We start from the raw sequence: 25617 nt of genomic DNA on the forward strand, positions 1-25617 counted from the left end.
CCCATTTTATGAAGCTCCCAACAAAAAAAAGTTATTGTGCTGACGTTGGTTCCAGAGGCAGTTTTGCAAACGAGGACTGATGGTTTCTACAAACCTACACGCTTCAGTACTCGGCGGTTCCGTTCTGTGGCCCACCACTTCGCGGCTGGGCCGCTGTTGCTTCTAGACGTTTCCACTTCTTAATAATAGCACTTACAGTTGACCGGGGCAGCTTTAGCAGGGCAGAAATTGTTCAACCTTCCCAAGTTCTCTCACGTCACCCCGCTCCTCCGCTCTCTCCACTGGCTTCCAGTTGCAGCTCGCATCCGCTACAAGACCATGGTGCTTGCCTACGGAGCTGTGAGGGGAACGGCACCTCAGTACCTCCAGGCTCTGATCAGGCCCTACACCCAAATAAGGGCACTGCGTTCATCCACCTCTGGCCTGCTCGCCTCCCTACCACTGAGGAAGTACAGTTCCCGCTCAGCTCAGTCAAAACTGTTCGCTGCTCTGGCTCCCCAATGGTGGAACAAACTCCCTCACGACGCCAGGACAGCGGAGTCAATCACCACCTTCCGGAGACACCTGAAACCCCACCTCTTTAAGGAATACCTAGGATAGGATAAAGTAATCCTTCTCACCCCCCTTAAAATATTTAGATGCACTATTGTAAAGTGGTTGTTCCACTGGATGTCATAAGGTGAATGCACCAATTTGTAAGTCGCTCTGGATAAGAGCGTCTGCTAAATGACTTAAATGTAAATGTAAATGTAAATTTGACGAACTGACTTGTTGGAAAGGTGGCATCCTGGAGGAGGAAATTATTGTCCAAAAACTAACAAAAGTGGCACTGACCCAATGACAAAGACAGTGAATATACAGTGAATATACACTACAGTTCAAAAGTTTGGGGTTACTTAGAAATCTCTTTGTTTTTGAAAGAAAATCTACTTTTTTGTTCATTAAAATCACATCAAATTGATCAGAAATACAGTTTAGACATTGTTAATATTGTAAATGACTATTGCAGCTGGAAACGGCTGATTTTTTTTAATGGAATATCTAGATAGGCATACAGAGGCCCATTATCAGCAACCATCACTCCTGTGTTCCAATGGCATGTTGCTAGCTAATCGAAATGTATCAATTTATAAGGCTAATTGATCATTGAAAACGCTTTTGCAATTATGTTAGCACAGCTGAAAACTGTTCTCCTGATTAAAGAAGCAATAAAACTGGCCTTCTTTAGACTAGTTGAGTACCTGGAGCATCAGCATTTGTGGGTTTGATTACAGGCTCAAAATGGCCAGAAACAAATTATTTTCTTCTGAAACTCATCGGCCTATTATTGTTCTGAGAAATGAAGGCTATTCCATGCAAGAAATTGCCAAGTAACTGAAGATCTCATACAACCCTTTGTACTACTCCCTTCACAGAACAGCTCAAACTGTCTCTAACCAGAATAGAAAGAGGAGTGGGAGGCCCCGGTGCACAACTGAGGAAGAGGACAAGTACATTAGAGTGTCTAGTTTGAGAAACAGACACCTCACCTCACAAGTCCTCAACTGGCAGGTTCATTAAATAGTACCCGCAAAACACCAGTCTCAACGTCAACAGTGAAGAGGTGACTCCAGGATGCTGGCCTTCTAGGCAGAGTTGCAAAGATAAAGCCATATCTCTTCCAGCATCTTCATTTGTTTCTGCGTCTCACAAATGTTCTTCTTTGTGATCCGAACACAAACTTACATTTGTCTGTCCATAACACATTTTTCCAATCTTCCTATGTGCAGTGTCTGTGTTCTTTTGCCCATCTTAATCTTTTCTTTTTATTGGCCAGTCTGAGATATGGCTTTTTCTTTGCAACTCTGCCTAAAAGGCCAGCAATTCCTAATGTTAAGGTAAGGTAGGAAAGGAGAACGCTGATTTGAGAGCAGTCCTATCAGTATCAACACATGCCTCAACGACGCACTTAGCGAACGTTCCGTGTTGTTTTGGGAAATTAATGTTTCATCTTCTGCCGTTATAGGAAAGATGCATCGTTAAAACACTTGTAAGCCTAACCAGACCGCTCGCACACGTGTTGCATGTTGATTTTGTTCACCCACACCATACACGATCAGGAAATGCAGGCTGAAATATCAAAATGAACTCTGAACCAACTATATTAATTTGGGGACAGGACATGTAAGCATGTAAGTTCCATCGCTATCGGGAAACTTGGCCCAGATCAAGGAACCAAGCGACAACAATGCCTCGACGGCTGCGGAAGGAATGAAACTGCGTGTCTCAATTTTCAGGTAGTAAAAAATCACGTCGACAGCTGGAGCGAATTACAAGGAGCCGCCCCTTTTTGTGACGAAAAACGACATTGCAAACACTCCAAATCTTGCATCTGCGTAAAGCTTGTAGTAAGCTTAAAGTCACCAGGGTAATGTAGTTGGTTCATTGATTTTTGGCACCCCAGAACTTAAGTAGACTACATCTAAACTAGGTGAAATTCCAAAAATGGAAAAGTCAAAACATCACCTGGCTACTCTTAACTCACCCAGAAAGACATAGGCTTACCAGTAGATTTCAAAATGGAAGATATGGCAAGGCGTATTAGTTTCTACCATTAAATAACAGGGATATTACAATTTGAATTCTAATGGTAAAAGTTAGGAGAGCTAGTCCACATTTCAGAGGTGCTTACAACAGGGTGCTAACCATGCTGAACACCACCAAACATAGCAGTAACATGTGAATATAAACCCATAAAGGTTCAATCCCATAAAGCGACAGGAGCTCCCTTCCTTTCCCGAGTGGCACACTTTAAAATTAGATTAAGAGGATCCCAATAGACTAAATATGTTCATGAGTTGACCTGACGAGGCAGATGCGTCCTTCGAAGAGGTAGCGAGAGAGAGGAGGGCTGCTAAGAAGCACTTCCCTGGCTTTGTAAGACCACTGTGTAGGCTGCTGTCTCCTTGTTATGGGATGTCACCAAGCTGTTTGAAATGTCTCCCTCCCATTCAGGACCTTTGGAGGGTGACTGACTGATCAGGATCAGGATGGAACAAAATGCTAATGTAGAAAAAGTGATGTTTTGTGAGTTGAGTCATGCATTAAAAATTGTAGTAACTGGTTTCCTGTTGCCTTGCAGCATGTGACTGCGACCCGCGAGGCATCGCCGAGCAGCAGTGCCACAAGGCCAACGGTCGCTGCGTGTGCGTGGAGGGCGTGTCTGGTCCCCGCTGTGACGTCTGCACCCGTGGCTACTCTGGCACCTTCCCCTACTGCGAACGCTGCCACCAGTGCTTCGCCGACTGGGACCTGGTCGTGGGTCAGCTGACCAATCAGACCCACAGGCTGGTCAACAAGGTGAACACCATCAAGGCCAGCGGCATCACCGGACCCTATAAACACACCATAGATAACATGGAGCAGAGCGCCGGGGCCATAAGAACTATCCTGGCCCAGAACCCGGCTACACAGCCACTGTCAGAGATACAGCAGCTACTGGAGCAGGCCACGTAAGTGGGGTCAAAATGGGTACAATGACAATATTCATGAATGGCAGAAAATGTTGTAGCCGCATCAAAACCAATTATGTACTGTATTCTTTCTTTGTGATATATTTATGTTCTTAAGAGATCTAATGGAAAAGATGAGCAACAAGCTGAACCTCACTGAGGAGGCGCTGGCCCAGGTATCATCTGATGACAACAGCACCAACACCAAACTGGACTCACTCAAAGAGGACACCCAGAAACTGGATCGCACCGTCAAGGATCTGCTGGACCAAGTGGAGTTCATCAAGAACACTGACATTCGGGGTAAGGGTACATGTTGAGGATTGTGATATAGAAGAGATATACAATGTCAATCTCCATTATACTTCTATTTGTCAACTTTGTGACATTCAACATTGTTTTTGTAATGACAGGAGCGACAGACAGTGTCACCAAGTACTACCAGCAGTCTCTGGCTGCAGATGCTCGCGCCAACGCCTCCACTAGTGGCCCAGGTAACCCTGTGGAGAGCTCTGCCATTTTACGGCAAGCAACAGAGGACAAGATGAACGACACCAGGGAGGAGTTCCACAGGAGGCAGGAAGAACACGCCAAGAGACTGGATGACCTGGCAGGACAACTGGAGACACTGGACCTCTCAGAACTCAATGTGAAGGTAAGTCCAAGCAAGGCCATATCTGAGGCCTGACACTGGCTTGCGGATGTTGACATAACAGAGGTGTGACTGAGTTTGACACAGATGGGACTCAATCTAATCCAAGTTTGCGAGATAAAACCACCAAAAAGAAGACATTAAATCAAAGCTTTCTTTATGTGGGTCAGGAAGAATGTTACGTTTGCTTAAAAGATAACCACGATCTTGCATCCAAGTTGAACTCTTCTCACTCTACTGGTCCTCTCTCTGCAGACGTGTGGCAGCCCAGCTGATGCGTCGTGTGTGGACTCTCCGTGCGGAGGGTTGAGCTGTGTGGACTTCGAGGGGAACAGGAGGTGCGGTGGCGAAGGGTGCGGCGGTCTGGTCACCCTGGCCAATAACGCCTGGCAGAAGGCCAAGGACTTTGACCAGGAGATCCTCACGGCCATGGAGGAAGTGGACAAGCTCGCCAAAATGGTGAGACTGTCTTTAAATTCAAATGAACCAACTCTCTTTAGACGAGAAATACCCCCCACTACGTCTCCTCTGGTTCCTAACCTGCATGTGTGTGATCAGGTGTCGGAGGCCAAGGTGAAGGCGGATGAGGCTAAGATGAGTGCCCAGAACGTGTTGCTGAAGACCAACGGTACCAAGCAGCGTGTGGACCAGAGCAACGAGGAGCTGCGCAGCCTCATCCGACAAATCAGAGACTTCCTCACGGGTATGTGTACTCCTCCAATCAACTTCCACTTAGGAGTACTTTAACTCCTACATATGTTTACTACCCCGTTGTTTAACGATACAATCTGCAGCTTCAATTCAATGTTTTACTTTAATTTCACCCATTGATTCTAGAAGAATGTAACTTATAAATGTCTCATGAGCTTAGTCCCCCCATCGTAAACCTTGTCTCTCCTGTGGTGCCCCCTAGAGGATGCAGCGGACCTGGAGAGCATTGAGGCAGTGGCCAACGAGGTGCTGGCCATGCAGATGCCCACCACACCAGCCCAGCTCCAAACCCTGACAGACGAGATCAGGGAGAGAGTAGGAGACCTAGCCCACGTGGAGACCATCCTTAACCAGAGCTCCGACGACATCCAGAGAGCCGAGAGCCTACTGGAGCAGGCACGCAGAGTCAGGTAACACACACATACACCTCTAGATCATCCTTGAACAGAGCGCAGAAGATGAGGCAAGTGTGCAAAGCCAGGTACTCCACACATACACACACTGTTATGCTTGGTGTGCTTCTTATTTTCCCCCTCTGTGTGTGTATCCCACAGTAAAGAGGCGACAAACGTGAGGGACACAGCAGAGATGGTGAAGCAGGTTCTAGAGGAGGCTGAGCGTGCCCAGAGCGCAGCGGCCAAGGCCATCAAACAGGCCACCACGGACATCAAAGGCACCAATGACCTCCTGACCTCAGTGAGTCAACATCTTCTATTTTACTGCACACAGTGAGTTTGAACTTTTGGGACTAATCCATTGGTTCCATTCTACTGGGGAAACTAAATAAAGCGCAGTTCAAATATTTGAAAGTACCTTGCTTGACAGCTAATACGGTAAAGACGCAGAAATTAACCCTGTTCCTGTCTGTACATCTTGGAACAGGTGGAGTCGGAGACAGTGGACTCGGAGTACAAGCTGAACAACGCCACCCAGAGGCTGCTGCGGTTAGAGCGGGACGTCACGCTGCTCAGAGAGAAGACACTGAACACCTCACTCAGCTCTGAACAAACTGAAAAAGACGCAGAGAGCATCAACAAAGTGGCTGAGCAGGTCAAAAAGGTGTGTGTGATCCACTCCGTGTTATATTGGGACAAATGTGAGAGTTTGTGGTTCATTTTCAGGCCTCGTCCTTCTTAAAATAAATTGCCGACCTTGTGTGTGTGTGTGTGTGTACAGGATCTGGACTCGGAGCTGAAGGATAAGTACAGCACCGTGGAGGACCTGATCACACAGAAGGCCGGGGGCGTGGCCAACGCCAAGAAGAGGGCGGAGCTTCTACAGCAGGAAGCCAAAGACCTCCTGCTACAGGCCAGCGACAAGCTGCAGCTGCTGAAAGGTACATATGCATACTCCTATACACACACACATCAAGAACAGCTTGGAGAGGGCCTTGCATGTAATGTATGTACAATCACAACCTAAAACACACACCCTTGGGGTCCAATCATGACATGTCCTCACAACACGTTGAGGCATTATCACAAACACTACACTTTTAAACCTTTATTTAACAAGGCTAGTCGGTTAAGAACAAATTCTTATTTACATTCTTATTTATTCTTAATTAGCCCTATGGGACTCCCAATCGCGGCTGGTTGTGATACAGCCTGGAAACGAACCAGCACTGAGATGCAGTGCTTTAGACCACTGCGCCACTCGGGAGCCAATGGTGCCTGCTTAGTGGATATACAATATAAACATGACCACTTTATAATACCTATGAGCTCTCCATATCCTGTTGACTCACTTTTTCCAATGCAGAGTTGAACATAAAATTATGCAGTCCCCTCTAACATTCTCTTCTCAGGTGTGCCTATTCCCTGTGTGAAATTCCACTTGTTCTGATTATAAAACCGGTGTGTGGAGGGATACTACACATCTTGTTTCTTGATTGACGGTAGCATGACTCTCCTTTTTTGGTTCCCACTTAGATTTAGAGAAGTCGTATGAGGACAACCAGAAGACTTTGGAAGACAAGGCCAACCAGTTGGTGGATCTGGAGAAGTCCATCAAAGAGCTTCTGCAGGAGATCAGTCACAAAGTCACTGTCTACAGCACCTGTCTGTTTTAAACACAACCCCCAGTCCGGGGTTTTGGTCCCCCAAGTCAAAATTAATGGCAATCAAGGATATGGGAATTTGAAACCAGAAGCCATTTAAAGACATGCTCCTGAACTTTAGCGACTACTTAGTATTTTTTAAACCTCCCGCTTTGGGCTGAATGTGTCAATGTGTAGTTCATACGTGCATAATCTCTGAGCAGAATTACTGTCTTACCTCAACTAGCCATGAAATCCCTAGTTTGAAAGCTGTGCAGCACCATTTTCCCAAAATGTTCTCCCACTTGGGCCAGCCCCCTAGTCATTTGAGTTCAACCAATGAGCTTCAGCACCTCGCCATATGATTGACAGCTCTTTTGTTTTATTTTGTTTTTTATTTTAGGGGGTATGATTGACAGCTAGCAAGATGCACATGTTGCACCCACAACAGAGCAGAGAGAGCAAGCAATGACGTGGTGCACATATCTGCACATATGTGAGGTAGTACACAATCTTCAGTGTCCACCTTTGGCTCATGGGCACTACTTTCAGAACTACAGGATAAAGTATACAAAAGTACTGGAGAATCTATATATTACTGACACTTGCCCCTTTAGACTGGACACTCAGTCACACTCCCTGGTTTCATCATTTAAAATGGAAAATGTTGGTTTACTTTTGTACTGTGTGAAAGTAAAACAACTGGCATTTGTGTGGAAAAAGCAGGGGATGAAAAAGTAGAAACATGTTTCTAATTGTAGGAAACAAGGAGAAAGGATAAGTTAAAATTTGAATCCTGCCAATGAGTTTGCCAGCCAAGTTACAGCAGCCATCATTGCCTATACAAAGAGACATGAACCACCCACAGACGTTACAACTGCCTTGTGTGGTAGTAGTACTAGCATATGTGAGATTGTTATTGTTTAGAATCACAGCTTTTAGGCAAATTTCTCAGTGCTTACTGAATACGAAAAACATCCTAACAATTTCAAATAAAAAGGAACATGTGCATTGTTCTGAAATGTTTCCAAATAAATGCCCCTCCAGTTTAAACATAATTGAACTTAATAATTGTTCTTAAGCATGTAAACCACATTTACATTTACATTTAAGTCATTTAGCAGACGCTCTTATCCAGAGCGACTTACAAATTGGTGCATTCACCTTATGACATCCAGTGGAACAACCACTTTACAATAGTGCATCTAAATATTTTAAGGGGGGGGGGGGTGAGAAGGATTACTTTATCCTATCCTAGGTATTCCTTAAACCAAAGTTTAGAGGGCTAAAAGCGTGACTGTAAAGGTTTGACCTAACTTTTTACCATGAGACTGCAATGATTTTATTCCTACAAACTTTTGTATTGGATTATCTCGTACATTTGATTGCAACATTGTATGAGCCAATTGGTTACTTTCAAAGTTTTATCTAGACTAAAATCTAGACCACAACTAAATGGATTTTTAATTAAAAAACTACCCATAGAAATCCCATCAAATATTTGTTATATCTCTTCAATCTACTGAAAAGCGATATATTTTGGGGTGTCTCGACAAGTACTGAGTTATTTTTGACATATGTGCTATTTATGTGCCTCTCTACTTAACTGTAGAGTACCTGTTCGGCTAAGACGGAGCTGTGTGTGTGTGAGAGGGAGCAGCTGGCGCCTGTGTTCTCCACTAGAGGCCCTCTGAGGCCCTCAGAGTGACCCTGGGAGGCAGCCACATGCAGAGTGGACATCCTGTGTACACTAAGCATTAGATCCAATGCCTAGATCTGGAACACAAGAGACATTTAGCTTTCACAGTACTCACAGTTTTGTTTTTATCTCTTGTCTTTTGTTGTATAGTGATCTTGCTTCTTTTTGAAAGGTACTTTAAATATAATGCATTATTATTATTAGACTGCCCTAAATCTATGGAAGGCCTATATTTTCAAGGAAATGCATCCATCCTGTCATTCCTGGGAGAAATCAGGTCTGAGGTTTGAATTGCTGAATACATGAATTGGTGATAGCATTTTACTTAAATCATTAATGGATTATTCAATCACACATGAGTGGGGTGGAGAGTGGGGTAAGTTGAGCAGAAGGGGTAAGTTGAGCGCCACCCTTGTTTCTAGGAAACCATACACAACATTTATAATTTGACCAAATATTTAGGAAGAGGTCATCATGTCATGGAGTGTGTGAAGGTAGAAGCCAACATGGAAAAAGTGGTAAGCAAGTTAGGGCAGAATAACTGATTTTCCTCCAAGTCAAATGAATTAAAAGTGTTTCAAAAAGTACAACGTGTTTGTTAGGTGTTAAGCCTTTGTCAAAATATGCTTACAACTTTTAAAAGACAAAAAAGCGATTATGTTTGTGTTCAAATATGTTTGGGAAATAAAGATAGACACTGTTTTAAAATGTTACCCACTGGGCAAAAACTGGTTGAGTCAACGTCCAGTGAATAGTGGTAATATTTGATTCAGTACAGAATTTTGTAGACCAGCGTCACCTTACCCTGTCCCGCAGCTCAATTTACCCCGTAAATTGTACCAAGAGAAGTTTTTTAGGACAAGCTAGGTTTTCAAAACGGTAATGTTTACATGAATTCTGATAAATTCCAGGGATACACAACATCCTGAAATATACAGTATGTAGATATCTTTGTTAGAAAGAATACTCTATTTCCCTTGACGGAGTGATGCTGAATGTAAGAAATTGCTCAACTTACCCCACTTTCTCCTAAGCCTATATTATACATTTAACATTTACATTTAAGTCATTTAGCAGACGCTCTTATCCAGAGCGACTTACAAAATGGTGCATTCACCTTATGACATCCAGTGGCACAGCCACTTTACAATAGTGCATCTAAATATTTTAAGGGGGGGGGGGTGAGAAGGATTACTTTATCCTATCCTAGGTATTCCTTAAAGAGGTGGGGTTTCAGGTGTCTCCGGAAGGTGGTGATTGACTCCGCTGTCCTGGCGTCGTGAGGGAGTTTGTTCCACCATTGGGGAGCCAGAGCAGCGAACAGTTTTGACTGGGCTGAGGCAGACAGGTATGGGTTGTATGCCTTTTGTGTGAGGTCATTACTATCTTTTCTGAAACTGACTAGAGCAAGATCTTATAAATCGAATGTCAAATTCACTCTAATCCATCATGGGATTTTATGAGCCACAGGCCTATGCTAATACTATGCGCACATGGTACATCCAGAGCTGCTGAATTGAGATCCGTGTTTGAGCAAACTTTTAACATAAAAAAAGTTGTTTTATTTATTTTTCTAAAAAGTTTTCTAACATGTCGTCCAATGTTGGACTCTGAAAGGTCTGAGGAATCTGTCTCAATATTACCTACCATAAGGTGGCAGTATGTAGCCACAAACTACGCTACAAACCCCGTGTGTTACAAGGCTTGTAATCTAAAGGCATGGCCTCTACAGGGGCTGCCAGAGAGGCTCCAAGGGACTTCATTTAGGAACGTCAAACCTAAAGCAGAAAGGATGGAATTTATTTGACTAATTATTGTGCCAGGAACATCATACAGGAGAAAGGCCTCCATACAGTAGCTAATGTGGACATATTTTAAAACCAGAGCAACCTGTACCCATACATCCTCATTTGCACACACATTTTAGATAGAAATAGGCTACATTATAAAGCTGCCACCTCTCAGTGGAGCTATTATTTCGATTTAAACAGCAAATAACGCATGCAACTGAACGCAGAAGGTGTTTCTGTTTTCAGCTCTGTGATTGGTCATATAGCTGTCAGCACTGCAGCATGTGTGTCCAGGGGAACCAATCAGCACGCACGTTGTTCGCTTGTGGTCCTGGCTGGCACCGGTAGTTAACCTAGAATGTGAAGAGTTGTAGCTAGTCTGTAAAAATAAAAACCTTGCTCTGGTGAGGAAGGAGAAGCGGCGCAGTAATATGGACCCGGTGAACATTGCTGAGACAGGAGATACAGAAACCGAACTGGAGCCGGTCTGTGTTCTTATTCCGAAAGAAACGAGGTGCAAGAAGGAGCAGGAAAAGCTGTCCGGAGTCGTCAAGAATGTCCATAGAAAACTGCGAAGAAAATACAGAGAAGGTAGTTACGCGTCGCTAGCTCTATCTAACTAACGTCATTTAATTTAACCCGCTAAAAAAAAAAATCAGGGGTCCGGTCTGTCTCAGCAAACGGGCCATTAAATTTGGCGAAAATAAGGCCCCAAGTAGAACGCTAACGTAGCTAAGTAACATTAGCTAGCTTGCTAGCATTATTTATTAATTGGGGTGCCTCGCATATACTGCAAGTGACGGGCAACATGTCAGGCTCGACTGTACTGTATAGAAAAACATTGTCATACAATAGTAGCTAGGTGGCTAGCTTGGTGTGGCTACATTTCACTTTATTTATGACCAAACTAGACTAATGTAACGTTAGATCAGGGCCGCCTGGGAATATTTCAAGCTGCAGTGTGCATTTACTAACGTCAACTAGGCTTGTTTGGATATTATTGTATGATTTGGCAACAACATTCATAATAGCCTCCTCTTACCTACAGTCATAGTCATTTGGGAAGGTTGTTCGATCGTAACATACTGGCTCATGGGCACTGTCAGACAGGTGAGCCTGGATTGTATGGCTTTTGTGTCACCTCGTTTTTTTCAGTTTCAGAACAGAAAAATATGAAAATATGTTTTATTGTCACACACCGGAAACTGTGCCATCAGAAAGTATTCATACCCCTTGACTTATTCCACAGTTTGTTTCTTGTTTGTGTTACAGCCTGAATTTAAATGTATTAATATATTTTGTTCTCATCCATCTACACACATTACCCCATAATGACAAAATGAAAACATGTTTTTAGAAATTTTAGCACATATATTGAACATGAAATACTGAAATATCTATTTGACGTAAGTATTCATACCCCTGAGTCAATACTTTGTAGAAACACCTTTGGCTGTGATTACAGCTGTGAGTTTCTCTGGGTAAGGCTCTAAGAGCTTTCCACACCTGGATTGTGCAACATTTGTACATTATTATTTTCTAAATTCTTCAAGCTCTGTCAAATTGGTTGTTGATCATTGCTAGACAACCATTTTCAGGTCTTACTATAGATTTTCAAGTAGATTTAAGTCAACTGAAACGTGGTCAATCAGGTACATTCACTGTCTTCTTCGTAAGCAACTCCAGTGTAGATTTGTCCATGTGTTTTGTTATTGTCCTGCTGAAAGGTGAATTTATCTCCCAGTCTCTGGTGGAAGGCATATTGAAACAGGTTTTCCTCTTGGTAATTGGCCTCATGGTATGACTACCTAATCTCTGTACCCAACACATACAGATAATTGTAAGGTCCCTCAGTCGAGCAATGAGTTCCAAACAGATTCAACCACAAAGACTAGGGAGGTTTTCCAATGTCTCGCAAAGAAGGTGTATCAGTACATCTAGTCACAACAAGGATACAGGTATTCTTCTTAACTTTGATGCAGGAGATATCTTCACCATGCTCCATGATATTCAATATCTATGTAATTTTTAACCCATCTACCAATAGGTGACCTTTGTGAGTCATTGAAAACCTCCCTGGTCTTTGTGCTTGAATCTAAGGGTATGCAACAACACCTGCCACACTGACGCTTAACACTGGGCCCCCTAAAGAGTGTATGCGTAGTCCCCTCCTGTACTCCCTGTTGACCCACGACGACGTTGCCATGCACTACTCCAACACAATCACTAAATTTGCTGACGACATGACGGTGGTAGGCCTGATCACCGACTGCTGCAATGAGTCAGCCAACAGGGAGGAGGTCAGAGATTTGACAGTGTGGTGCCTGTACAACAACGTCTCCCTCAACGTCAGAAAGATCAAGGAGCTGATTGTGGCCTATAGGGAAAAAGAGGGGAGCGCATGCTCCCATCCACATCACCGGGGCTATTGTGGAGCGGGTTGAGAGCTTCAAGTTCCTTGGCATCCACATCCCTAAGAACTTAACATGGTCCACACACACCAAGTCGTGAAGAGGGCACGGCAGCAATTCTTCCCCCTCAGGAGGCCGAAAGGATTTGGCATGGGCTCTCAGATCCTCAAAAAGTTGTACAGCTGCACCATTGAGAGCATCTTGACTGCCTGCATCACCGCTTGGTATGGCAAATGCACCGTCCTTGACCACAACGTGCTACAGAAGGTGGTGCAGACAGCCCGGTACGTCACTGGGGCTGAGCTCCCTGCCATTCAGGATCTCTGTATCAGAGGAAGACCCGAAAAATTGCCAAAGACTCCAGCCATACAAGTCATAGACTGTTCACTCTGCTACTAGACTATATACGCCTCTCCTTCCAGTTCTCTGCTGCCAATGACTGGAACGAACTACAAAAATCTCTGAAACTGGAAACGCATCTCCCTCTCTAGCTTTAAGCACCAGCTGTCAGAGCAGCTCACAGATTACTGCACCTGTACATAGCCCATCTATAATTTAGCCCAAACAAACTACCTCGTTCCCTACTGTATTTATTTGTTTATTTTGCTCCTTTGCACCCCATTATTTCTATCTCCACTTTGCACATTCTTCCACTGCAAATCAACCATTCCAGTGTTTTACTTGCTATATTGTATTTACTTTGCCATCATGGCCTTTTTTTTAACTATACCTGCCTTATCTCACCTCACTTGCTCACATTGTATATAGACTTAGTTTTCTACTCTATTATTGACTGTATGTTTGTTTTTACCCCATGCGTAACTCTGTGTTGTTGTATGTGTCGAACTGCTTTGGCCAGGTCGCAATTGTAAATGAGAACTTGTTCTCAACTTACCTACCTGGTTAAATAAAGGTGATATAAATAAAACACTGAGTATACAAAACATTAAGGACACCTGCTCTTTCCATGACCAGGGTGGGAGATTTTTCCTTTTTGGTCCACAAGCCACTGTGGGGAGGTCACTTTTTATATTTTATAAATCTACCCACCACTCAGATTTTTTTTTTTACCAGTGAAAATATTTGGTGTAATTACATCATGCACGCGCTGAATGAGCATGCTTTCTGTTTTTCTAAAACAAGAAATGTATTACTAGTAACAAGTAATGGGGTGTATTGCTTAAATTTAATTTCTGTAACCTTAATCTTTAACCAATTTATGTTCAAATAGATAGAATAAGAACAGTTTTACTACTGAACATCAAGAATCAACAAAGTGGCTACCCTGCCACAAAAGGCTGAGTCATATTGCTTATTTATAATTATAAACTCAGCATTAAAAGAAACCTCCCTTTTTCAGGACCCTGTCTTTCAAAGATAATTCGAAAAAATCCAAATAACTTCACAGATCTTCATTGTAAAAGGGGTTAAACACTTTCCCATGCTTGTTCAATGAACCATAAACAATTAATCAACATGCCACTGTGGACGCCAACATGCCACTGTGGACGCCAACATGCCACTGTGGACGCCAACATGCCACTGTGGACGCCTAAGACGGGACGGACAGCTGATCGTCCTCGCAGTGGCAGACCACGTGTAACAACACTTGCACAGGATCGGTACATCCGAACATCACACCTGCGGGACAGGTACAGGATGGCAACAACAACTGCCCGAGTTACACCAGGAACGCACAATCCCTCCATCAGTGCTTAGACAGTCCGCAATAGGCTGAGAGAGGCTGGACTGAGGGCTTGTATGCTTGTTGTAAGGCAGGTCCTCACCTGACATCACCGACAACATTGCCTATGGGCACAAACCCACCGTCACTGGACCAGACCCACCGTCACTGAACTGACGAGTTACGGTTTTGTCTCCCCGGGGGTGATTGTCGGATTCACGTTTGTCGTCGGAGGGATGAGCTTTACACCGAGGCCTGTACACTGGAGCGGGATTCGATTTTGAAGGTGTAGGGTCCGTCAAGGCCTGGGGCGGTGTGTCACAGCATCATCGGACTGCCTGCAATGACAACAAGCGCCATCTCAACGGTGTGCGTTACAGGGAAAACATCCTCTTCCCTCGTGTTAACCTTCCTGCAGGCTCATCCTGACATGACCTTTCAGCATGACAATGCCACCAGCCATACAGCTCGTTCTGTGTGCGATTTCCTGCAAGAAGGGAATGTCAGTGTTCTGCCATGGCCAGCAAAGAGCCCGGATCTCAATCCCATTGAGCTCGTCTGGGACCTGTTGGATCGGAGAGTGAGGGCTAGGGCCAATTTCCCCCCCCAGAAATGTCCAGGAACTTGCAGGTGCCTTGTTGGAAGGGAGGGGTAACATCTCACAGCAAGAACTGGCAAATCTGGTGCAGTCAACGAGGAGGAGATGCCCTGCAGTACTTAATGCAGCTAGGGGCCACACCAGATACTGTTACTTATGATTTTGACCCCCCCCCCCTTTGTTCAGGGGCACATTATTAAATTTCTGTTAGTCACATGCCTGTGGAACTTGTTCAGTTCATTTCTCAGCTGTTGAATCTTGTTATGTTCATACAAATATTTACACACGTTAAGTTTGCTGAAAATGAACACAGCTGACAGTGGGAGGACATTTATTTTTTTAGTTCAGTGCTCTACGCTGACATTTTTTACAAGGAGTACATAATGTGCTCCTAAATAGAAATGTAGAAGCACACAAATGAATCTAGGAGAACATTTAAAGTATTTGAATGTTTTAATGATTAGAATTGACAAAGTTCATGCATTTATTTTATTTATGATTCAATTGCAATCATTAGGTGAGACAAATGTTCAGCTGCCGTTTTAAGGGACTGGCCGTTACCATGGTAACTTGGGCACTCGCTTGTCTGTGAAAAAAATCTCACACTGCAATGTCTTCCAAGCAGCAGACCGTTGCAGCAAACTTAGATGCACAATGCAGAAATCACTCTAATTTCCTGGTTGCAAAAATTATAATAGCCTAATTTCACTTTGTGACAAAACAAGCAATTATAGTATAGAACATCATTGTACCATCTACAGTGTCATAAAATATATTTTCCATAATCAAACATTTTGTCTATTCAGCTTTTTGAAGCTGTTGTACAAAACTGAAGGTAAAAGAAGCAAAAACGGAACTTAATGGGAAGCATAGAAATAGCACGTAGAACAAATCTACTGCTTCTTAGACTTACTTTCCATGAGTGACAGATCTCTAACACACATTTCTGTGAATTTGGTCTGATCATATTGTAGCTTTAAACTAACATTGAAAAACAACCTAGCATGTGAACAAAATAATATAACTAGCCAAGAAACACAAGGACAAAGTCACACTTTAGTAGTCTTTCTTGACAATTTGACCAATGTGACCTTTAAAAAATAAAAAAAATTAATGAAGAAAAAAAAAGACATTAATGCTCTGTGTGGCGGGTGCAACTCAATATTAGAAATGTATTCTTAATGTTTTGTGCGCTCCGTATTTCATGTAGTCCTTGTTATGTTCTCGCAAAAAGGAAGATACATTTTGACAGCTGCAAATGACTGCAAATGAATATCTGCCATACACATCACACTACCCATGAAGGGATACATACATTTCACTTATGATCGACCCTGACACAGTCAGAGCAAGACCGAAATAAAGCACATGCAGTTCTGACAATTTTCAGCCAGTAAACATGTGCACCTGTTTTCTCTCCACACACACACACATATATTTATAGGCCATACATACATGCATATATATAGTACCAGTCCAAAAGTTTGGACACCTACTCATTCAAGAGTTTTTCTTTTCTACATTGTAGAATAATATTGACGACATCAAAACTATGAAATAACACGTATGCAATCATGTAGTAACCAAAAAAGGGTTAAACAAATCCAAATATATTTTAGATTCTTCAAAGTAGCCACCCTTTGCTTTTGACAGCTTTGCACACTCTTCACATTCTCTCAGCCAGCTTCACCTGGAATGTTTTTCCAAAGTCTTGAAGGAGTTCCCACATGCTGAGCACTTGTTGGCTGCTTCTCCTTCACTCTGCGGTCCAACTCATCCCAAACCATCTCAATTGGGTTGAGGTCGGGTGATTGTGGAGGCCAGGTAATCCATTGCAGGCACTCCATCACTCTCCTTCTTAGTCAAATAGCCCTTCCAGAACCTGGAGGTGTGTTGAGTCATTGTCCTGTTGAAAAGCAAATGATAGTCCCACTAAGTGCAAACAAGATGGGAGGGTGTATTGCTGCAGAATGCTGTGGTAGTCATGCTGGTTAAGTGTGCCTTGAATTCTAAACCAATCACAGTGTCACCAGCAAAGCACCATTACACCTCCCCCTCCATGCTTCACGGTGAGAACCACACACCTACTTGGCGTCTCACAAAGACACAGCGGTTGGAACCAAAAATCTCACATTTGGACTCATCAGATGAAAGGACAGATTTCCCCCAGTCTATTGTCCATTCCTCGTGTTTCTTGGCCCAAGAAAGTCTCTTCTTATTGGTGTCCTTTAGTAGTGGTTTCTTTGCAGCAATTTTACCACGAAGGCCTGATTCACTTGGTGTCCTCTGAACAGTTGTTGATGTATCTGTTACTTGAACTTATTTGGGCTCTAATTTCAGAGGCCCGTAACTCAACTGAACTTATCCTCTGCAGCAGAGGTATCTCTGGGTCTTCCTTTCCTGTGGTGGTCCGCATGAGAGCCAGTTTCATCATAGCGCTTGATGGTTTTTGCGACTGCACTTGAAGAAACCTTCAAAGTTCTTGAACTATTCCGGATTGACTGACCTTCATGTCTTAAAGTAATGATGGACTGTCATTTCTCTTTGCTTATTTTAGCTGCTCTTGCCATAATATGGACTTGGAATTTTACCAAATAATCTTCTGTATACTACCCCAACCATGTCACAACCCAACTGATTGGCACAAATGCATTAAGGAAAGAAATTCTACAAATGAACTGAAATGCATGCCAGGTGGCTACCTCATGAAGCTGGTTGAGAGAGCGCCAAGAGTGTGGAAAGATGTCATCAAGGCTCAGGGTGGCTACTTTGAAGAATTTCGAATAGAAAATATATTTTGATTTGTTCCACACATTTTTGGTTACTTCATGATTCCATATGTGTTATTTCATAGTTTTGACGTCTTCACTTTTCTACAATGTAGAAAATAGTAAAAATAATGAGTAAGTATGTCCGAACTTCTGACTGGTACTGTACATGCATACCTCTTCCATTTCATCCCGACAGCAGATCATTAAAAATATATTTTCTTGGATTTCCCTTTTCTGTTAATTTTTTTTCTACACCAGAGTAGTTGTTCTATTACTTCGGCTGTTTTACACATAGGCCTATATAATTGGGGAGGAAAGATAAGTGTAGCCTATAGGCCTTAAAATTGTGTAAAAACATGATATGCATTTCTGGTTCAATTCAGTTTATTGGCCTTTGCAGGAATTAGTCTTGCATTCAGATGTAGGGTTGTTGAGATAACCAATTGAGGAATCTGCCAGTAATCCTATTCTTAACAGATTGTTTATCATGAGGCAAGTCTCTCGTGTCAACTTCAGCTATTTTGGATCGTAACATTGGCTAATCTTACTGGAAGAATGTCCAGGGCCACATTTTCAGTTTTAGTCTAACCGTAATGGAGCTCTGCGTTATGTGTGTAGCTCGGCTGCAAATAGTGGGATGTGGTTGTCAACCTGGACAGAATATAGGTCTAATAGCCACTCGATGTTTTCATTTGGTTTATTTAGCATCGGTTTGGCTAGATACCGGCCTGGTGAAAAATAGTGACATCTATGAATAGCCTAGGTCTATTTCTCACTGTGTTGCACTCATCACACAAGTTTAAAAACGGCATACAACCGGTATTTTCCACTCTACCAGCAGAAGGACTGACTGGCCTAGCAACTGGTCTTGAAAGACAAGACACTGGGCAGTTGTCCTGTCAGCTGACGCCATGATTAGTTAATAAGTAAAGCATGATCTGGTCTGCTTGGCATTGGTAACACAGTAGTCATGCTTTGTACTAGGGCACTGCTGTTTATTCCAACCGGTCGTCTTGTGGTTTTTATTTCTGCCAATCTGATATCGCTTTCTTTCCTCTTGTAGTCATGGGATTTCTTTATCAGGATGTTTGCTCACACAAGCTAAACACATTCTGCTGTATGCCTGTGAAGACCTGGTGAAGGGAATTTGTGAAGATATATATATATATATTAGGAACAGATGTGAAGACTTCTGTTGAAAGTCTGGTTTTCAGCTATACCTCTATAATGCCGGAAGGATGACAAGAGAAACTGTTTTTAGAAAATGTTGAAGCAATGTTGTGTTAGCCTGTGTGGGGCTGAATGATAGTGATTCCTCTTGAATTCATGTAAAAAAATATATAAACTTTACAAGTAGGTACATCTTAATGTTTTCTTATTGTCTACACAATGTACAATACCAGTCAAAAGTTTGGACACCTACTCATTCCAGGGTTTTTCTTTATTTTTTTCAATTTTCTACATTGTAGGATAATATTGAATACATTAAAACTATGAAATAACACATGTAGTAGCTAAAAATGAGTTTAACAAATCAATCTATTTTATATTTAAGATTTTTCAAAGTAGCCACCCTTTGCGTTGATGACAGCTTTGCACACTTGGCATTCTCTCAACCAGCTTCATGAGGTAGTCACCTGGAATGCGTTTAAATTAACAGGTGTGTCTTGTTAAAAGTTAATTTGAGAATTTCTTTCCTTAATGCGTTTGAGCCAATCAGCTGTGTTGTGAGAAGTTACAGTTGGTATACAGAAGATAGCCCTATTTTGTAAAATACCAAGTCCATATTATGGCAAGAACAGCACAAATAAGCAAAGGGAAATGACAATCCATCATTAAGGTCAGTCAATCGCAAGAACCACCAAGCGCTATGATGAAACTGGCTCTCATGAGGACCTCCACAGGTAAGGAAGACCCAGAGATACCTCTGCTGCAGAGGATAAGTTCATTTGAGTTACGGGCCTCAGAAATTAGAGCCCAAATAAGTTCAAGTAACAGATACATCAACAACTGTTCAGAGGACGCCAAGCGAATCAGGAGTTACCAGCCTCTAATTACAGCCCAAATAAATCCTTCAGAGTTCAACTAACAAACACATCAACTGTTCAGAGGAAACTGCGTTAATCAGGCCTTTATGGTTGAATTTTTGCAAAGAAACCACTACTAAAGGACACCAATGAGAAGTTGAGACTTGCTTGAGCCAAGAAACATGAGCAATGGACATTAGACTGGTGTAAATATGTCCTTTCATCTGAGTCCAAATGTGAGATTTTTTGTTCCAACTGCCATGTTTTTATGAGACTCAGAGTAGGTGAACGGATGATCTTAACGTGTGGTTCCCACCGTGAACTATTGAGGAGGTGGTGTGTTGGGGTGCTTTGCTGGTAACACTGTTTGTGATTGATTTAGAATTCAAGGCACACTTAACCAGCCACAGCATTCTGCAGCGATACACCATCCCATCTGGTTTGCGCTTTGTGGGACAATGACCCAACACACCTCCAGGTTCTTTAAGGGCTATTTGACCAAGGAGAGTGGAGTGCTGCATCAGATGATCTTGCATCCATAATCACTCGATCTCAATCCAAGTTGAGATGGTTTGGGATGAGTTGGACCACAGAGTGAAGGAAAAGCAGCCAACAAGTGCTCAGAATATGTGGGAACTCCTTCATGACTGTTGAGATAATGTGAAGTGTGCAAAGCTGGCAACGGGTGGCTACTTTGAAGAATCTAACGTATATATTTTGATTTGTTTAACCCTTTTTTGGTTACTACATGATTCCATATGTGTTATTTCATAGTTTTGATGTCTTCACTATGATTCTGCAATGTAAAACATAGTAAAGATAACCTTGAATGACTAGGTGTATCCAAACTTTTGACTGGTACTGTATGTACTATGCTTGCATGCCATTTTTAGAAACAAAACTGACAGGACTTTCAATTTCAATTCTTATGAATTTGAATGTGATGAAATGGGGAAACAAATCTCTTGTGCTTATTTGTTTTGCTATGTCATACTGTATATTGTGAGGTAGGTGTGTTTGGTTTATTTCCTCTGTTTGTACCTTCTTCCTGCCTTTAAAAAAAAATGTATCTCATTCTTTCCACAGTGGGGGATTTTGAGAAGATCTGGCGAGAGCACTGTGAGGATGAGCAGACTCTGAGTGAATATGCCCTGGCCATGAAGAACCTGGCCGACAACCACTGGGCCAAGACCTGTGAGGGAGAGGGCCGCATCGAGTGGTGTCGCAGGTAAAACAAATAACCCTCTGTCAGCGCTGTACTAGCTCAGAACTCCAATGCACTATGTTAGGTGCGATCAAGGCTTTTCGATGTCAACGCTGTGGGGTGAATCCTAACTTCTGCTCGTTGAATTTCTGAGCATCTGTGTCGTTTTAGCGGTGAGCCATCAATACCATGATGTATGATGTTTTGGGACTGTTTTTCCAGTGTTTGTCAGGAGTATTTCCTGGATGGTGGAATGAAAAGAATGTTGGAGAAGGATGAGAAGAGTGCCAGGCTTGCCACAGCCACCTCAGCTGCAACTCTGAGCACCCAGCCTTATAGCTCCTTCATCCCCAGGTACTGCACTGTTACAACCCTGCTGACCCTGATGATTTTCAGGATTATTTTCCCCCAACTTCAGCATGCTCTGTTGTATGTTCATAATTGACATTCAATATTCATATTGACTTCTATTAGCCACTGCTCTCATTAAGCACACGCCCTGTGTGTCAGTGTTGAGTCTAACTCTTTAATGCCTCTGATTTCTCTACTTTCAGGTCCATCTCCCAGCTTGGTAAAATGCGGCTGCTGGACGTTGGCAGCTGTTTTAACCCCTTCCTGAAGTTTGACGAGTTCCTCACAGTCGGTATTGACATAGTGCCTGCGGTCGAGGTATGAACGATTTACAGGCAGTGGTCACTCCCTCGGTCCCGGCTTTATAAAAATCCTGACTCTTACTGTCTTACTCACTCCTCTACGGCCACGACAGAATGTCAGGGGTTTTCTCGACGGGTAGTTAGTTCATTGAGTGAATATCAGACCACAAAACAATGCCGCCTTGGCAGTGAGTGTTTCGATGCTTGACTGCAATGAAACCTGACCTGCTGTGAAGGAACTGGCAGAATATTAGCATAGAGTGATTTGGGTAACCAAATGGAATAAGAACGGTGGGTTTTAAATGTGGGTCTAAAATACTGCAACTTGATGATAATCTTTTGGGAGCTACTCTAAAGTATCTGTTTCTGCTCTCTCCCCCCCTACCCCAGAGTGTATACAAGTGTGACTTCCTTAACCTCCAGCTTCAGCAGCCCCTGCAGCTGGCTGGTGACGCAGTGGAAGCCTTCCTGAGACAGCTATGTAGCCCCATCGACGCACTGCCCGCCCAGCTCTTCAACGTGGTGGTCTTCTCCCTGCTCCTCTCCTACTTCCCCTCGCCTTACCAGCGCTGGATCTGCTGCAAGAAGGCCCACGAGCTGCTGGAACTGCACGGCCTGCTGCTCATCATCACCCCCGACTCCTCCCACCAGAACCGCCACGCCCTCATGATGCGCAGCTGGCGCGTGGCGGTGGAGTCACTGGGCTTCAGGCGCTGCAAGTACATTAAGTTCTCCCACATGCACCTCATCGCCTTCCGCAAGGTGTCCCTGACCACCACCAGCGACCTGGTTAGCCGTAACTACCCCGAGATGCTCTACATCCCTCAGGACTTCCAATCCCACGAGGAGGAGGACTACACCGACGTGCTGGTTCAGGCGCACTCCGTCTTCGAGGACGACCAGCTGGCGTGGGGCTTCACGGAGCTGCCGGACACGCCCTACGACTCGGATTCAGGAGAGAGTCAGAGCAGTTCCTTGCCCTTCCTACACGAGCTGGAGGACCCCATATTGCTGCAGAGCTGAGCTAGACTAGCTAAACCCCTACTAGCTACTCTCTCTCAAAGTCCTTATTCAATCCCTAAGGCTCCCATTGGCCCTAACCTTTCAATGTTTGCAGATCTGTAAGGAGGAAAGCAATATTGTTGTAGCTTTGACACTGCACTGCTTATACCTAACCTGAGCCTTCAGACATGCAACATGGGAGGGGCAAGTGGGAGGGATGGGGAGCAATTTGAGACCGGCTGTCTCTGTCCCCAACTGCTGCGCTGCCAAATGAACCTGCTGCATTCTTCTCACACTCTTCTTTCCCTTAACTAAACAATGCAGTTTGCACAGATTGGAAGAAAAATAAGTTTACAGAAGTGAGTTGTTTATTATTCGATATCTTACATGGTTAGTCTCTCAACACAACTGCACACACACACAATAAATGAGTTTTTTTTTTTTATGAAGACATGGTAGCTGAATGCCCTGAGGATAGATGTAGTTAACCTACCCCTTGCATTTCATCCCATCTTTGTGATCTGTCACGCTCTACTAACAGAAGACAATCAACCTTTCAAAGGCTTTGTTTTAGTAGTTAAACGGTGAATGTGCTTCAGTGCCAGCAAGCCGCTGACTTTAAATCCCTCTTAAAGAGACCGATACCACAAAGGTTTGTCAGGTTTGGTTAGTGGAAAGATTGAGATGGAAAGAGGGATAAGCTTGTTTCTGTAAATCAGGCACGGCTTTCTCTAATTCTTGGCGTGCATTTAGTTTTCCAAAAAACAAAGTGTTGTACTCAAACTATGTGATTTTGTTCACTTTTGAACACTGGTTTTGTCCAACACGATGTGTGGCAACGCCATTTTATTTCAGCATCTTTTTCACTGATTCATAACAATTAAAGTGATATTTGTAGCATTTTCAGTACCTTAAGGTAGGCGTATGTAGTTACGTTGTCTATTTAAAGGTAAAAAAAAAAATATATACTACAAAATACAACTTTTCCTAATGTGAAACTGTTGGGGGTTTTTCATAGTATACCATGGTACGAGTGTTGCTCTATTTTCTCTGCTGGTGTGAAGAAACTGCTATGTACATATGCACAGATGTTAGCTTATCTTCAATGTTCAATACAACCTTATTTGTAAAAAAAAAAAAAAAAAAAAAAAACTTTTGGAACAATATTTAGGCTTCATTATCTGATTAATAATAGGTCTCTAGTGATGCCTTGGCTTCTTTATAGGTAACTGTTGGCTTCTCTATAGGTACTGGTAACTAGAGAAATTATACTGACCACACTATGTCCACTGAAGTGAAACACATATATTGACTAAGACACCAGCTTTAGCTATCAGTTTTACCTAATTTCCTTTAAAGTACTTCATATCTGAGGAGAGCAACGTTGGCCGTAGGAAGAATTGTTGAATTGAAAATGTTTTTTTTTTTTTTTGTCTTTACTTTTTCATTCATAGGTTGGCAGAATAAGCATAGTATCAACAAATACTGAGTCATTCATTGCATCAGTAAGTTAATTTGACTATCCCTTTTATATGTATTTTCATCCACAACATGAAAGTACTTAGTGTGTACTCTGCTTAAAGAAATGTATTAACTCCAAACAGTTGTCAAAATGGTCTTATGAACTCCAAAAGATTTGCCTCAATGAGGTTTTGCACTAATACCACACGGTCTCATCTTTAGTCATGCAATCTCTGATCTCATCAAAGTGCATTTTAGCAATAGCCAGGTGTATCCTGTACTGTATCCTTATGGGGAAGGTTTCTGTGTTGTTCTCAATGACACTAGCACACAAATACTCATTTTGTTATATATTTGTAATGATATTTTCATTTTTTTGTGTATGTGTGTGTGGAAATATGTAGGTTGAGTGTGCATGAGTGTTTGTTGTAATATACTTGTGTGTGGCACTGTACTTCATAAATAGTAGACTAGTCTCTCAGCTGCCATAAGTCATGTGATTCCTGTCATGGGGGGTATAGGCTGCTTCCCAAAAATGGCACCCTATTCCCTTGGTCAAAATGAGTCCACTATGTAGGGAATAGGGTGCCATTTGGGACGTACCCCTATGAATATAACCAGTATGATGTCCCTGTACCCTAATGTTCTCACATCAGTTTACCTGAAATCCTAAAGGTGCCTTACTTATCCCCGGTAATGTTTTTGCAGTCCTGGTTCTCATGCCCATATGTTAGAGAACTCATACTTTTCACTTGGCTGTATACAATGGGTTTTCTTTGCCAAATAATTGTGTTATGTGCAACTGTACAAATGAGCTACCAGCTACCACTTAAAAGTATAATTGGCTCAATGTTTTACCCTAAGAACAATGTGTTTTTGTTTAAAGGATGTAATTTGTCATTGATAATATTACATATTGCTTTCAACTTGCTATACATCCGTTGTAACTAGATAACTTTCTGGTCAGTTCATGTTTGATGTACTTTAAACTATTTATCTTTAACAGAAAATACAGACATTTCTCATTACAAGTCATTTGCTTGAGGGTTGTGAATTGTACCAGTAAGCAATTAGTGACACACTCATCCTTGTATCTGTCTTCCAAGAGTTTGATTCCATTACTTAAACAGCTTCATTTTCAGTATTAAGGATTTTGACAATTGCAGGACAATGTGTGCATGGTTGTTATTCTATTTTATAAATGAATGTTAATGCAGCTTCCATGTCTGATTTTATTGTGTACTCCATTCTGTTTTTTTATATTTTTTTAATAGGACTGAGGTGAACTTGAGTTGTTGTATTGGTCATATTTATTAGAGCATAAATGTAGCAAAGTGTAGTAGGTTTCACTTCTATTGTAGTTTGAATTTTCAGTTGATGAGAATTTTACAGTAGGTCTAGATGTGCTACATGTCAAGTTGTTGC

General features: G+C 42.6%; 2 protein-coding genes across 2 annotated transcripts in view; both read left to right on the top strand.

Moving 5' to 3' along the window:
* The window catches only part of LOC124003690 (laminin subunit beta-1-like), a 38190-nt gene extending 30240 nt beyond the window's left edge, over positions 1-7950 (top strand). Inside the window, exons 24-33 of the mRNA XM_046312213.1 lie at positions 3122-3491; positions 3610-3794; positions 3905-4146; positions 4399-4602; positions 4702-4846; positions 5057-5264; positions 5409-5550; positions 5737-5913; positions 6031-6190; positions 6786-7950. Of these exons, the coding sequence (XP_046168169.1) occupies positions 3122-3491; positions 3610-3794; positions 3905-4146; positions 4399-4602; positions 4702-4846; positions 5057-5264; positions 5409-5550; positions 5737-5913; positions 6031-6190; positions 6786-6925 (1973 nt within the window). The 3' untranslated portion in view covers positions 6926-7950. The remainder of the gene's footprint in view (positions 1-3121; positions 3492-3609; positions 3795-3904; positions 4147-4398; positions 4603-4701; positions 4847-5056; positions 5265-5408; positions 5551-5736; positions 5914-6030; positions 6191-6785) is intronic.
* A 2754-nt stretch (positions 7951-10704) lies between these two features.
* On the top strand, positions 10705-25408 carry LOC123993049 (S-adenosylmethionine sensor upstream of mTORC1-like). The gene is made up of 5 exons (XM_046294806.1): positions 10705-10972; positions 20959-21100; positions 21299-21430; positions 21631-21745; positions 22120-25408. The coding sequence occupies exons 1-5, from the start codon at positions 10813-10815 to the stop codon at positions 22750-22752; spliced, it is 1182 nt and encodes a 393-aa protein (XP_046150762.1). The 5' UTR covers positions 10705-10812; the 3' UTR covers positions 22753-25408.
* The last annotated feature ends 209 nt before the right edge of the window (positions 25409-25617 follow it).

Source organism: Oncorhynchus gorbuscha, linkage group LG02 (assembly GCF_021184085.1).
Source record: "Oncorhynchus gorbuscha isolate QuinsamMale2020 ecotype Even-year linkage group LG02, OgorEven_v1.0, whole genome shotgun sequence".
NCBI classification, from domain to species: Eukaryota; Metazoa; Chordata; class Actinopteri; order Salmoniformes; family Salmonidae; genus Oncorhynchus; species Oncorhynchus gorbuscha.

Bases quoted from the DNA above. Each gene is read 5' to 3' on its own strand.
- LOC123993049 (XM_046294806.1), top strand. From the start codon at position 10,813: ATGGACCCGGTGAACATTGCTGAGACAGGAGATACAGAAACCGAACTG. The intron at 10,973-20,958 runs GTAGTTACGCGT...TTCTTTCCACAG, and splicing joins GCGAAGAAAATACAGAGAAG to TGGGGGATTTTGAGAAGATC. The intron at 21,431-21,630 runs GTACTGCACTGT...CTCTACTTTCAG, and splicing joins TATAGCTCCTTCATCCCCAG to GTCCATCTCCCAGCTTGGTA.